Below are 15,771 nucleotides of genomic sequence, written 5' to 3' on the forward strand. Positions count from 1 at the left end.
ACAGACTCATCACACAGAGACACATAGACTCATCACAAAGAGACCCATAGACTCACCACACAGAGACCCACTGACTCACCAGAGACCCACAGACTCATCACACAGAGACCCACAGACTCATCACACAGAGACACACAGACTCACCACACAGAGACCCATAGACTCACCACAAACACCCAGAGACTCACCGTACAGAGACCCACAGACTCACCACACACAGACACCAACAGACTCACCACACAGAGACCGACAGACTCACCACACAGACACCCACAGACTCACCACACAGAGATCCATAGACTCACCACACAGAGACCCACAGACTCACCACACGGAGACCCACTGACTCACCACAGAAACCCACAGACTCACCACACAGAGACCCACAGACTTACCACACAGAGACCCACAGACTCATCACACAGAGACACAGACTCATCACACAGAGACCCATAGACTCACCACACAGAGACCCACAGACTCATCACACAGAAACACATAGACTCATTACAAAGAGACCCATAGACTCACCACACAGAGACCCACAGACTTACCACACGGAGACCCACTGTCTCACCACACAGAGACCCACAGACTCATCACACAGAGACCCACAGACTCATCACACAGAGACACACAGACTCACCACACAGAGACCCACAGACTCACCACACAGAGACCCACAGTCTCACCACACAGAGACCCACAGACTCATCACACAGAGACACATAGACTCATCACAAAGAGACCCATAGACTCACCACAGAGAGACCCACAGACTCATCACACAGAGACACATAGACTCACCACACAGAGACCCACAGACTCACCACACAGAGACCCACAGACTCACCGCACAGAGACCCACAGACTCACCACACAGACACCCACAGACTCACCGCATAGAGACCCACAGACTCATCACACAAAGACCCATAGACTCACCACACAGAGACCCACAGACTCACCACACAGATACCCACAGACTCATCACACAGTGATACACAGACTCACCACGCAGAGACCCACAGACTCACCACGCAGAGACCCATAGACTCACCACACAGAGACCCACAGACTCACCACACAGAGACCCACAGATTCACCACACAGAGACCCACAGACTCACCACACAGAGACCCACAGACTCACCACACAGAGACCCACAGACTCACCACACAGAGACCCACAGACTCACCACACAGAGACCCACAGACTCACCACACAGAGACCCAAAGACTCACCACACAGACACCCACAGACTCACCACACAGAGACCCACAGACTCACCACAGAGACCCACAGACTCACCACACAGAGACCCACAGACTCACCACACAGAGACCCACAGACTCACCACACAGAGACCCACAGACTCACCACACAGAGACCCACAGACTCATCACACAGAGACCCACAGACTCACCACACAGAGACCCACAGACTCACCACACAGAGACCCACAGACTCACCACACAGAGACCCACAGACTCACCACACAGAGACCCACAGACTCACCACACAGAGACCCACAGACTCACCACACAGAGACCCACAGACTCATCACACAGAGACACATAGACTCATCACAAAGAGACCCATAGACTCACCACACAGAGACCCACTGACTCACCAGAGACCCACAGACTCATCACACAGAGACCCACAGACTCATCACACAGAGACACACAGACTCACCACACAGAGACCCATAGACTCACCACAAACACCCAGAGACTCACCGTACAGAGACCCACAGACTCACCACACACAGACACCAACAGACTCACCACACAGAGACCGACAGACTCACCACACAGACACCCACAGACTCACCACACAGAGATCCATAGACTCACCACACAGAGACCCACAGACTCACCACACGGAGACCCACTGACTCACCACAGAAACCCACAGACTCACCACACAGAGACCCACAGACTTACCACACAGAGACCCACAGACTCATCACACAGAGACACAGACTCATCACACAGAGACCCATAGACTCACCACACAGAGACCCACAGACTCATCACACAGAAACACATAGACTCATTACAAAGAGACCCATAGACTCACCACACAGAGACCCACAGACTTACCACACGGAGACCCACTGTCTCACCACACAGAGACCCACAGACTCATCACACAGAGACCCACAGACTCATCACACAGAGACACACAGACTCACCACACAGAGACCCACAGACTCACCACACAGAGACCCACAGTCTCACCACACAGAGACCCACAGACTCATCACACAGAGACACATAGACTCATCACAAAGAGACCCATAGACTCACCACAGAGAGACCCACAGACTCATCACACAGAGACACATAGACTCACCACACAGAGACCCACAGACTCACCACACAGAGACCCACAGACTCACCGCACAGAGACCCACAGACTCACCACACAGACACCCACAGACTCACCGCATAGAGACCCACAGACTCATCACACAAAGACCCATAGACTCACCACACAGAGACCCACAGACTCACCACACAGATACCCACAGACTCATCACACAGTGATACACAGACTCACCACGCAGAGACCCACAGACTCACCACGCAGAGACCCATAGACTCACCACACAGAGACCCACAGACTCACCACACAGAGACCCACAGATTCACCACACAGAGACCCACAGACTCACCACACAGAGACCCACAGACTCACCACACAGAGACCCACAGACTCACCACACAGAGACCCACAGACTCACCACACAGAGACCCACAGACTCACCACACAGAGACCCAAAGACTCACCACACAGACACCCACAGACTCACCACACAGAGACCCACAGACTCACCACAGAGACCCACAGACTCACCACACAGAGACCCACAGACTCACCACACAGAGACCCACAGACTCACCACACAGAGACCCACAGACTCACCACACAGAGACCCACAGACTCATCACACAGAGACCCACAGACTCACCACACAGAGACCCACAGACTCACCACACAGAGACCCACAGACTCACCACACAGAGACCCACAGACTCACCACACAGAGACCCACAGACTCACCACACAGAGACCCACAGACTCACCACACAGAGACCCACAGACTCACCACACAGAGCCCCGTGTGGGCACCTTCAGGCTGAGTCGACCTTGAGGAGGCCCAGACAGGGTTCAGATTTTCCCGCCACCTCCTCCACTCGTCCCGACCCGGAAGCGGAAGTAGAAGCTGTAGATTTGGGGGCGCCTGGCTGCCGGGGCGTGGCCGCGTTATCACGTCATTCGGCAGGGGCGTGGCTCCGCGTGGGCGTGGCTTGGCGTGGGCGTGGTCACTTCCCTCGCACTGAACGTCATCGGTGACGTCACGCGGCCACGTGGCTCGTCACAGTTCGAGACGGACGTGAAGGAGGCGGCTGCTTTTTCGTCTTTAGCGTCGACATCTTCAGATTCTTCATCATCCTAATCGCTGAGCACCTTCTGCTGAAGCCATTGACGTGGTGAGTTGTGTGGGTCAGTGTTGTGGGTCTGTGGTGAGTTGTCTGGGTCTGTGGTGAGTTGTGTGGGTCCGTGTTGTGGATCCGTGGTGAGTTGTGTGGGTTCTTGGTGAGAGTGTTGGTTCGTGGTGAGTTGTGTGGGTCCTTATTGTGGCTTATTGGTGAGTGTGGGTGTCCGTGGTGAGGATTCATGGTGAGTTGTGAGAGTCCGTGGTGAGGATGTGGGTTCGTGGTGAGTTGTGTGGATTCGTGGTGATGATGTGGGTTTGTGGTGAGTTGTGTGGGTTCGTGGTGAGTTGTGTGGGTTCGTGGTGAGGATGTGGGTTCGTGGTGAGTTGTGTGGGTTCGTGGTGAGGATGTGGGTTCTTGGTTTGATGTGTGGGTTAGTGGTGAGGATGTGGGTTTGTGGTGAGTTGTGTGGGTTCGTGGTGAGGATGTGGGTTTGTGGTGAGTTGTGTGGGTTCGTGGTGAGGATGTGGGTTTGTGGCGAGTTGTGAGGGTTCGTGGTGTAGGTGTGGGTTTGTGGTGAGTTGTGAGGGTTCGTGGTGAGGATGTGGGTTTGTGGTGAGTTGTGAGGGTTCGTGGTGTAGATGTGGGTTTGTGGTGAGTTGTGAGGGTTCGTGGTGAGGATGTGGGTTCTTGGTGAGGGTTGGTGGGTTCGTGGTGAGGATGTGGGTTTGTGGTGCGTGAGTCCGTGCTAACAATGTGAGTCCACGTGGTAGCGGTGCAATCGCCCTCTACTGAACTCTGCCTGACTCTCCCCACTCTCCACTCTCCACGCAGAGACGCCGAGAGATTTACGGAGCACAGCAACGCCATGCAGGTAGGCGTGGCCCCCTCCACTCAACATATGAACACCACCCTAACTTACAAACACCACCTACACTTACAAACACCACCCTCACTTACAAACACCACCCTCACTTACGAACACCACCCTCACTTACAAACACCACCCACACTTACAAACACCATCCACACTTACAAACACCACTCACACTTACAAACACCACCCTCACTTACAAACACCACCCACACTTACAAACACCACTCAGACTTACAAACACCACCCACACTTACAAACACCACCCTCACTTACATAGACCACCCTCACTTACAAACACCACCCACACTTACAAATACCACCCTCACTTACAAACACCACCCTCACTTACAAACACCACCCACACTTACAAACACCACCCACATTTACAAACACCACCCACACTTACAAACACCACCCTCACTTACAAACACCACCCACACTTACGAACACCACCCACACTTACAACACCACCCTCACTTACAAACACCACCCTCACTTACAAACACCACCCTCACTTACGAACACCACCCTCACTTACAAACACCACCCTCACTTACAAACACCATCCACACTTACAAACACCACCCTCACTTACGAACACCACCCTCACTTACGAACACCACCCTCACTTACAAACACCATCCACTATTACAAACACCACCCTCACTTACAAACACCACCCTCACTTACGAACACCACCCTCACTTACAAACACCACCCTCACTTACGAACACCACCCTCACTTACAAACACCACTCACACTTACAAACACCATCCACTATTACAAACACCACCCTCACTTACAAACACCACCCACACTTACAAACACCACCCACACTTACAAACACCACCCACACCTGTGAACACCACTCACACTTACAAACACCACCCATATATGTATACATATATACATATATATGTATGTGTGTGTATATATGCATGTATGAATGTGTATGTGTGTGTGTGTATGAATGTGTATGTATGTGTGTGTATGTGTGTATGTGTGTGTATATATGTATCTATGAATGTGTATGTGTGTAGGAATGTGTATGTATGTGTGTATGTATGTGTGTATGTCTGTGTATATGTGTGTGTGTATGAATGTGTATGTGTGTGTAAGTATGTATGAATGTGTGTGTATGCGTGTATGTGTATATATGTGTGTATATGTGTATCTGTGTGTGTATGTGTGTGTGTATGCCCTGGTGGTCCCCCTTTTCAAGAAGGGGGACCGCACAGACTGTAACAACTACAGGGGCATCTCACTCCTCAGTGTGCCGGGAAAGGTCCTGGCAAGGATTATTCAACATCGCCTTGCCAGGCACGCTGAGGAGAGGCTTGCGGAGCCCCAATGCGGTTTCAGGAAAGGGCGGTCCTGCACAGATGCCATATTTTCTGTCCATCTGCTACAGCAGAGGTGTAGGGAATTCCAACAAGACCTACATCTCTGCTTTATTGACCTGGTCAAGGCCTATGATACCATCAGTAGGCCTGGGCTCTGGGTTGTTCTTCGTGCTTTTGGAGTACCTGACCATCTGCTCACGATCATTAAGGACCTTCATGATGGTGAGCGGGCCCGGGTAAAACTACGTGGCCGGGAGTCAGAGCCATTCCCTGTACACCTTGGGGTGCGACAGGAATGTCCTCTGGCTCCCACATTATTTAACATCTATTTTGACCACGTAGTTCGTGAAGCCTTCAATAGCTGTACCGGGGGAATCTCCATATGGTACAGATATAATGGGAGGCTAATCGATGCCCGGGTGCGGTCAAGGGATGGCTCCCTATTACTCAACCACGTTATGTATGCTGATGATTTGGTAATAGCTGCTCAGTCAGAGGAGGAGTTGGAGACGCTGCTGCTGAGACTGGAGCGTGCCACTAAGAGGTGGGGCCTTACCATCAGCCCCACCAAAACTAAGCACCTGCCTGGGTATTTTGTACTATCGGACACTCCACCCCCACAACTCCCAATCGGTGATGGGGCAGTTGTGGAGAGAGTGGAGAGTTTCGCATACCTGGGCAGTGTGCTTATGACTGGCTCCAGTTTAACAGCAGAGGTCTCACTCCGAATCAGTCGAGCGGCAATATCTTTTCATCGGTTGCGTAACGCTGTGTGGAAGCTACCTGGTCTGTCGCTCCGCACTAAGCTTCAGGTCTTCTCGGCCACGGTCATTCTCTCCCTTCTCAACGCTTGCGAAACGTGGACCCCCCTAATGGAACATCTTCGCTGGTTAGAAACATTTAGACTGGCCTGCCTACGATCCATCCTGGGTTTAACCAGACTGGATTGTGGGAGGAGCTCACAAATCCTTGAAAGATCTGGGCAGGGTCCCATCAGTGAGCTCCTTCGGCAGGCAAGGCTGCGATGGCTGGGTCATGTAGCCCGCATGCCCAGCCACCGCATGCCGAAACAGCTTTTGTTTGGCCGGATTGAGGGGGCTAAGCGGGCGCGGCATGGGCTAGAGAAGAGATGGAGTGATGTGGTACAGGAGGACGTGGAGCTGAGTGGACTTGCCGATGACTGGTACCAGCGGTGTCAAGATCGGCCTCTGTGGAGGAGGCTCGTGAAGGATGCTACTGGGCAGTTGGAGGCAGTCGCCCTCCAACAACAACGGAGGACGGAGGAGCGACGCTCAGACCAACGAGCGGAGCGCCGGGTGGCTAAAGCACAGCAGGTTAACACAGTAGGGGGCACAGGTGGTGCATCAGCCAGTCATCTCAGTCAGTCGACCCGTGGCACCTGGGTCTGCCCCGTGACCTCCTGCCAGCGGGCGTTCGACACTTCACGTGGCCTCACGGTGCACATAGCCTGGCACAAGCGTCGTGGTGACGTCACCGCCACTTAGTGGCGAATGGCGGTTGTTGTTGTGTATGTATGTATGAATTTGTGTGCGTGTAGACGAGGCAAGCTGGACCGAGCGGGAGGCAGCCTCCGCCTATCACAAGGTGGAGTGCGCTGACCGCCAGCTCCACGTTAATCCGCCCCAAATCACCCAAAGGTAAGAACGAGAGAGGAGCAGGAGAATCATCAAAGTCTAAGAATGACGGCAGCTCAGATCAAAGCAGCTCAACCAAGTGGGCTGATATCATCGTCATCATCATCGTCGTCATCATCATCGCCGTCATCATCGTCGTCATCATCGTCGTCATCATCATTGTCGCTGTCGCGTGGAAATGCATAGCAGCAGCCAAATAACACTTGGATACAAGCGAGGTGAGTTTGATTCCTCTAAATGTTGAGCGGGGAGATACTCACAGAGACACCCATAGACACACAGAGACACCCATAGACACACATTGACAACCATAGACACACAGAGACACCCATAGACACACAGAGACACTCATAGACACCCACATACACCCATAGACACTCATAGACACACAGAGACACACAGATACACCCGTAGACACACAGAGACACCCAGGCCCATAGAGACCCACAGAGGCACCGATAGAGACCCTACAAACCCACCGAGACACCCATAGACCCACAGAGGCAACCACAGAGACCCCGTGGACCCACAGAGACACCCATAGAGACCCATACATTAACACGGTTGGCAACGTACGGTGCAAAAAGAAGTTTAACTTTCGTAGATGCAACCTGTACCGCCACGTGGGTCTACATTAGCGTTGAAGGGTTCCCGACGACTCGGAGGTTTAGGGGCTTTCGCCGTAAGTTTACTCGAAGCTTATTACAGTACACGAGGGTGTAACAACTTCCCCAGGGGTCCCGGGCTACGTCCCACTAGCCCCCCCCATCACAGCCGGCTGCCCCGTGCTGCCTCCTCTGCGTCCGACCGTGGGTTCAGCCAACCCGGCCGACCGAGGAGCGCGGTCACCTCCAGCCCTGTACGCTGTGCTATCCCCTACTCCTACCCTCTTGCCCCTGGCTCCCCCCGTTCCACCCTACTCCGAGCCCTGGCTCCAGCAACGACCCCGCCTACGTCACGGGGTTCCCCTTTTTATACCAAGGGGAGACGTGACGTCATGGAGCCGCCCGGCGCGCATGACGTCACGTTTCGTGACGCCATCGCGCCGGACGGCACACCTGACGACACGTTTCCATTTGACTCCTCTGCATTAGTAAAGGTCTCTGGTGAGTCTCTGTGAGTCTCTGTGGGTGTCAGTGGGTCTCTGTGGCTCTCTATGAGTCTCTGTGGGTCTCTGTGGGTCTCAATGAGTCTCTGTGGGTCTCTTTGAGTCTGTAGAAAAATGCGTTTAGAGCATTTGTCTGCCACGTGATGATAACGATGATGATGATGACGATGATGACGACGATGATGATGACACCAGCCACTTGGGGGGGGGGGGCATAGCGCGGTTTGTGTATACAAAACAAGTTGATAGCTTCAGTTGTTGTGGCTGATGTTGTTGTTGTTGTCACGTGTGCAGCGATCCAGCGTATCTTCAAGACTTCCCTGACGAAGCGCCAGAAGCTGGAGCTCGCCACCATGGACGCGGTTTGGTTTTTTACTTTGGACGAGGGGGAGGAGGAAAGCCGAGGGGGCGTGGCCAATGGAGGATATGACGACGACGATAACAACTACATCCTTGTGAGACTAACACACACAGTCACACACACACAGACACACACACACATACACAGACACACACACACAGACACACACAACTACATCCTTGTGAGACTCACACACAGACACACACGCACACACAGACACACACATACACACAGACACACACAGACACATACAGACACTCACACAGCCACACACACAAACACAGACACACACAGACACACACAGACACATACACACAGACACAGACACACACAGACACACACAGACACACACACAGACACACACACACAGACACACACACAGACACACACAGACACACACACACACAGACACACAGACACACACAGACACACACACAGACACACATACAGACACACACAGACACAGACACACACCGACACACAGACACACACACAACTACATCCCTGTGAGACTCACACACAAGACAAAGACAAAGATCCCCTATATAGCCTTCACAGACTGTAGGGGCAAGTGCTGTTAGCGAGCACCTATGAAGGCCAGAACGTTACACGAGGGGGTGGGTGGCCAGCACCACGCCCGACCGCCTTTGTCTCCCCAGTGGCGATGTTTACACACCGCACCAGCTACTCATTTGAGGCTGAGTCGACCTAGGGGAGGCCCGGGACCGGTTCAGATAATCGTCACTGTTGGTGTTGGCCGTGAGTGGGAATCGAACCCCGGGTCGCCAGGTTGATAACGCAGCGTAACGCTAACCGCTGCACCACCACTCCCCACACACACAGACACACACAGACCCCCAATTTGACCTTCACCCTGATGCTTCCCGTGACCTCCCCGTGACCTCCCCGTGACCCCACTTTGACCTTCACCCTGACCACTCCGCGTGACCTCCCCCGTGATCCCTGCAAGGTCCAGAACGAGCACTTCTACTACCGCTTCGAGCTGAACGAGACGATTGGGCATGGCGGACAGGGCGTGGTGGTGCAGTGTCTGGACCACAAGACTCGGACAATGGTGGCGCTCAAGATCCTCGCCTCGCCCTCCAAGTGAGTGGGCCCTGGTGCAGCGGTGCAGTCAACAGCAGCAGCAGCACCACCAACAACAACAACAACGATGTCAACAACAACAATGGGCCAACTATGGGACTGCTGTTGTCACTGTGAGCTAACACTCACAGTGACAACAATAACAAACTATGGCTGAAACATCCTTTACTTGACTCTCCCTCGCTCGAGCACCCACCACCATCACGACCACTGCCACCCCCATCACCACCACCACTGCCACCACCATCACCACCATCACACTACCACCACCCCTCTCTCGCTACCACCACCATCACGACCACTGCCACCACCATCACCACCACCATCACACTACCACCACCACCATCACACTACCACCACCATCACGACCACTGCCACCACCCCTCTCTCACTACCACTACCACCATCACACTACCACCACCACCATCACAACAACAACAACCGCCATTCGCCACTAAGTGGCGGTGACGTCACCACGACGCTTGTGCCAGGCTATGTGCACCCTGAGGCCACGTGAAGTGTCGAACGCCCGCTGGCAGGAGGTCACGGGGCAGACCCAGGTGCCACGGGTCGACTGACTGAGATGACTGGCTGATGCACCACCTTTGCCCCCTACTGTGCCAACCTGCTGTGCTTTAGCCACCCGGCGCTCCGCTCGTTGTTCTGAGTGTCGCTCCTCCGCCCTCCGTTGTTGTTGGAGGGCGACTACCTCCAACTGCCCAGTAGCGTCCTTCACGAGCCTCCTCCACAGAGGCCGATCTTGACACCGCTGGTACCAGTCATTGGCAAGTCCACTCAGCTCCACGTCCTCCTGTACCACATCACTCCATCTCTTCTCTAGCCCGTGCCGCGCCCGCCTAGCCCCCTCAATCCGGCCGAACAAAAGCTGTTTCGGCATGACCCAGCCATCACAGCCTTCCCCGCCGGAGGAGCTCACCGATGGGACCTTGCCCAGATCTTTCAAGGATTTGTGAGCTCCTCACACAATCCAGTCTGGTTAAACCCAGGATGGATCGTAGGCAGGTCAGCCTAAATGTTTCTAACCGGCGAAGATGTTCCATTAGGGGTTCCACGTTTCGCAAGCGTAGAGAAGGGAGGAAATGACCGTGGCTGAGAAGACCTGAAGCTTAGTGCGGAGCGACAGACCAGGTAGCTTCCTCACAGCGTTACGCAACCGATGAAAATATATTGCCGCTCGACTGATTCGGAGAGAGACCTCTGCTGTTAAACTGGAGCCAGTCATAAGCACACTGCCCAGGTATGCGAAACTCTCCACTCTCTCCACAACTGCCCCATCACCGATTGGGAGTTGTGGGGGTGGAGTGTCCGATGGCACAAAATACCCAGGCAGGTGCTAGTTTTGGTGGGGTTGATGGTAAGGCCCCACCTCTTAGTGGCACGCTCCTGTCTCAGCAGCAGCGTCTCCAACTCCTCCTCTGAATGAGCAGCTATTACCAAATCATCAGCATACATAACGTGGTTGAGCTATAGGGAGCCATCCCTTGACCGCACCAGGGCGTCGATCAGCCTCCCATTATATCTGTACTATATGGAGATTCCCCCGGTACAGCTATTGCAGGCTTCACAAACTACGTGGTCAAAATAGATGTTAAATAATGGGGGAGCCAGAGGACATCCCTGTCGCACCCCAAGGTTAACAGGGAATGGCTCTGACTCCCGGCCACGTAGTTTTACCCGGGCCCGCTCACCATCATGAAGGTCATTAATGATCGAGAGCAGAGCGTCAGGTACTCCAAAAGCACGAAGAACAACCCAGAGCCCAGGCCTACTGATGGTATCATAGGCCTTGACCAGGTCAATAAAGCAGAGATGTAGGTCTTGTTGGAATTCCCTACACCTCTGCTGTAGCAGACGGACAGAAAATATGGCATCTGTGCAGGACCGCCCTTTCCTGAAACCACATTGGGGCTCCGCAAGCCTCTCCTCAGCGTGCCTGGCAAGGCGATGTTGAATAATCCCTGCCAGGACCTTTCCCGGCACACTGAGGAGTGAGATGCCCCTGTAGTTGTTACAGTCTGTGCGGTCCCCCTTCTTAAAAAGGGGGACCACCAAGGCATCCTTCCAATCCTGCGGAACCCGTCCAGTGGTCCAGACTGTTGTTATGATGTCATATAGGGCAGTCTGTGCACAAACGCCGCCCTCCCTCAGCATTTCGCTTGGGAGATCATCTCTGCCCGCTGCCTTTCCTCGTCTCAGACTTCGGATTGCCTTCAGTACTTCCTCAACAGATGGCACCTCAGCCAACCACTCACAGGGGGTGACTTCTTCCAATATTTGAGGCACCGCAGCCTCAGCAGGGTCATCCTCACTTTGTGCCACAATGTTTTCCTGGCTGAGGGATTTTTCCTCCCCCAGGACCTCACAGAAATGCTCAGCAAATCTGCAAACCTGTTCCTGGGGGTTGGAGATTGGGTCACCGTTTTTTCCCCTAATGATGGTAATAGGTGTGGCGCTGCAGATTACTTTTTTGATGGAGTTAAATAGAGATTTGTGATCACGGGCCACTGAGGCAGACTCCATCTCCTCAGCAACCCGCGACCACCACCCATCCTTGCAGCGCCTCACGGCTCTCCGAACCTCCGAGCGAAGGCTGCGGTAAGCCTCCTCATTCTCTGACGTGGGATTCTGTAGCCGATGACAGTGGGCCTGTCGCTTTTTCTCAACCATCCTGAACACCTCCTCTGTCAGCCAGGGTCTCTGGGGAGGTCTGGACCGCGTACCCAAAGCAGCCATTGCAGCTGCATGAGTCACAGTCCTAAACCTCGCCCATTTACCCTCGACATCAGGAGGAGTCGGGGACGATGCCAATCCCAGCCGCAAGCGATGATCAAATTCTCGCTTGCAACTTTCATCAGATAACTGAGACCAGGCCACTTTAGGTTGGAATGGGGTCCTGGGTGAATACCCACCATCGGAGTGGAAGAATGGCAGGCGCATCTTACAGATGACTAGTCGATGGTCAGGGGGCAGATCAGCTCCACGGTAGGTCCTGGTGTCAAGGACATGGGCTCGCATCCGCTGGTCCGTCACTATGTAGTCCAGCAGATGTTCTTGCTTGGACCCGGCATGCATCCATGATGTTGTGTGGATGCGCCGATGCTGGAACAGCGTGTTGGTAATTACAAGCCCATGGGCTGCACAACAATCTAGCAGCCTCCTACCGTTGTTATTGAGCTGATCTGGCCCCTGCCCTCCAATCACTCCAGACCAGGTGCCAGTATCATGACCAACTCGGGCATTGAATTCACCCAGCATGATGACTCTATCCCGAGGGGCCACTTTAGCCAGCACCTGCGACAGGAGGTCATAGAAGGCATCTGACTCATCGGCTTTGCCTGCATCCCTCCACGGATGTTCATCTTCAATGGGGGCATAAGTAACGACGACCACCATTCCTCGCCTCCGGTTGATGGGAAGGCGAGCCCAAAGTAGCCTGGGACTTACAGCTTCCCACACCTCACCGCCACGCTCCCACGCCCCCTTCATTCTTTTGTTCAAAAGAAGAGCCACACCCTGTTGTTTGGCAGTCTGCTGCCCCGAGTAGAGGACTGTCCACCCCTCATGGTGGCAGGAGCCAGAGCCGGTCCACCGGACCTCCTGAATGCCACAGAGATCCAGGCGGTACCGGTCCAGCTCCCGACAGAGGAGTGGCAGCCTCTCCTCCGCAGTGAGCGTTCGAACATTCCACGTGGCCACCCGTAGTGACTTTTCGTTGTTTCTGGAGGAGCCCCGAGGGTAGATATTCAATCTCCTGGCTCCGCCAATTGGGGTTTGGCCAGGAGACGTCATAGATGCCTGGCCCCCCGGGGCCTCCGGCACAAGCTTATTAGTTACATATTTCAGTTTAACTCGTGGTTTAGTGGTAATTAATTGAAGGTGGAGGGGTTACCAGCCCCTCGCACCCGTCCAGAGCCCCCGTTTAGCCCCTGTGGTGGACACATATGCCATGAGGGGAGGAGCCAATCAAAATTGGACCTCTCCCCACAGCACTCTCCACGACAGAGTTGCCCGTCCGGCACCGCACGGAGGTAGGGGGTTGTTTTGCCGGACCACCATCACACTACCACCACCACCACCACCATCATCACCATCACACTACCACCACCATCACCATCACACTACCACCACCACCACCCCCACACTACCACCACCATCACGACTACTACCACTACCACCCCCACGCCACCACCACCCTTCCCCACCATCACCACCATCCCTCCTCTACGTTATGTCTAAACTCTCTGTCTCTGTGTCTCTGTGTCTCTCTCTGTGCACTCGCTCACTCGCGCGCAGCTCCATGCAAGAGGAGAACCAGCTGAGGGAGATGCAGATGTCCATGGAGCTGCAGAGCCACCGTAGCGACGTGGACTTCAACGTTGCCAGAGTCCTGGAGACTTTCTCCTTCCGAGGACATAAATGCCTTGTCATGGAGCTGTTGAGGTACGAACAGCACCAGCACCAGCACCACTCACTCACTCACCATCACCACTACCGCCATCACCACCACTCACTTACCATCACGACTACCACCATCATCACCGCTACCACCACGACTCACTCACTCACCATCACCACTACCACCAGCACCACCACTCACTCACTCACTCACCATCACCACTACCACCAACACCACCACCACTCACTCACTCATTCACCATCACCACTACCACCAGCACCACCACTCACTCACCATCACTACTACCACCACCACCACCACCACCTACTCACTCACCATCACCACCACTCACTCACTCACTCACCACTACCACCACCACTCACTCACCCACCACCACTCACCATCACCACTACCACCATCACCACCCACTCACCACCACCACACCACCACCCACAGAGACCCACAGAGAGGGGCATCGCTGACGCCTCTGTCTCCCCGTCACAGCACGAACCTCCATTGGCTGCTCAGAGACATGGGGCAGGGGCACATCGACGAGGACATCGCGAGGGCCTACACCAGGGGCATCCTCCGCTTCCTCGCCTACGCCAAGTCCCGGGGCATCGTCCACGGGGACATAAAGCTGGTGAGCGGAGGGCAGGCTGGGGGCGCGGACGCTCGCTTCGACGCTCGGCACTCTGACAGATGTAGATGAAACTGGTCCTCCACGTTCTGTAGATGTAGATGCCACTGGTTCTTCACGTTCTGTAGATGTAGATGCCACTGGTCCTTCACGTTCTCCAGATGTAGATGCCACTGGTTCTTCACGCTCTGTAGATGCCACTGGTCCTTCACGTTTTGTAGATGTAGATGCCACTGGTCCTTCACGTTCTGTAGATGTAGATGCCACTGGTCCTTCACGTTCTGTAGATGTAGATGCCACTGGTTCTTCACGTTCTGTAGACGCAGATGCCACTGTTCTTCACATTCTGTAGTTGTAGATGTCACTGGTTCTTCACGTTCTGTAGATGTAGATGCCACTGGTTCTTCACTTTCTGTTGATGTAGATGCCACTGGTTCTTCACTTTCTGTAGATGTAGATGCCACTGGTTCTTCACGTTCTGTAGATGTAGATGCCACTGGTCCTTCACATTCTGGAGACGAATATGCCATTGCTTCTTCACGTTCTGCAGATGTAGATGTCACTGGTTACAGATGTAGATGCCACTGGTTCTTCACGTTCTGGAGATATAGATGTCACTGGTTTTTCGCGTTCTGTAGATGTAGATGCCACTGGTCCTTCACATTCTGTAGATGTAGATGCCACTGGTTCGTCACGTTCGAAAGATGTAGATGCCACTGGTTCTTCACGTTCTGCAGATGTAGATGCCACTGGTCCTTCAGGTTCTGTAGACGAAGATGCCACTGGTTCTTCACGTTCTGTAGACTTAGATGC

The 15,771-nt window shown here is 53.9% G+C and overlaps 1 protein-coding gene and 1 long non-coding RNA gene across 2 annotated transcripts; both read left to right on the plus strand.

The window, feature by feature from the left end:
• The first annotated feature begins 3,271 nt into the window (after positions 1-3,271).
• Positions 3,272-7,794, plus strand: LOC142905886 (uncharacterized). Its single transcript, XR_012929889.1, has 3 exons — positions 3,272-3,503; positions 4,284-4,323; positions 7,229-7,794. It is a non-coding gene; the product is annotated as an uncharacterized LOC142905886 (long non-coding RNA).
• Positions 7,795-8,651: 857 nt separating this feature from the next.
• LOC142905793 (dual specificity tyrosine-phosphorylation-regulated kinase 2-like) lies at positions 8,652-15,086 on the plus strand. The gene is made up of 4 exons (XM_076052930.1): positions 8,652-8,888; positions 9,765-9,901; positions 14,216-14,362; positions 14,823-15,086. The coding sequence occupies exons 1-4, from the start codon at positions 8,787-8,789 to the stop codon at positions 15,028-15,030; spliced, it is 594 nt and encodes a 197-aa protein (XP_075909045.1). The 5' UTR covers positions 8,652-8,786; the 3' UTR covers positions 15,031-15,086.
• Positions 15,087-15,771: the final 685 nt, after the last annotated feature.

The sequence above is a fragment of the Petromyzon marinus genome, chromosome 59, assembly GCF_048934315.1.
Source record: "Petromyzon marinus isolate PM22_M1 ecotype Great Lakes invasive population chromosome 59, UKy_Petmar_22M1.pri1.0, whole genome shotgun sequence".
NCBI classification, from domain to species: Eukaryota; Metazoa; Chordata; class Hyperoartia; order Petromyzontiformes; family Petromyzontidae; genus Petromyzon; species Petromyzon marinus.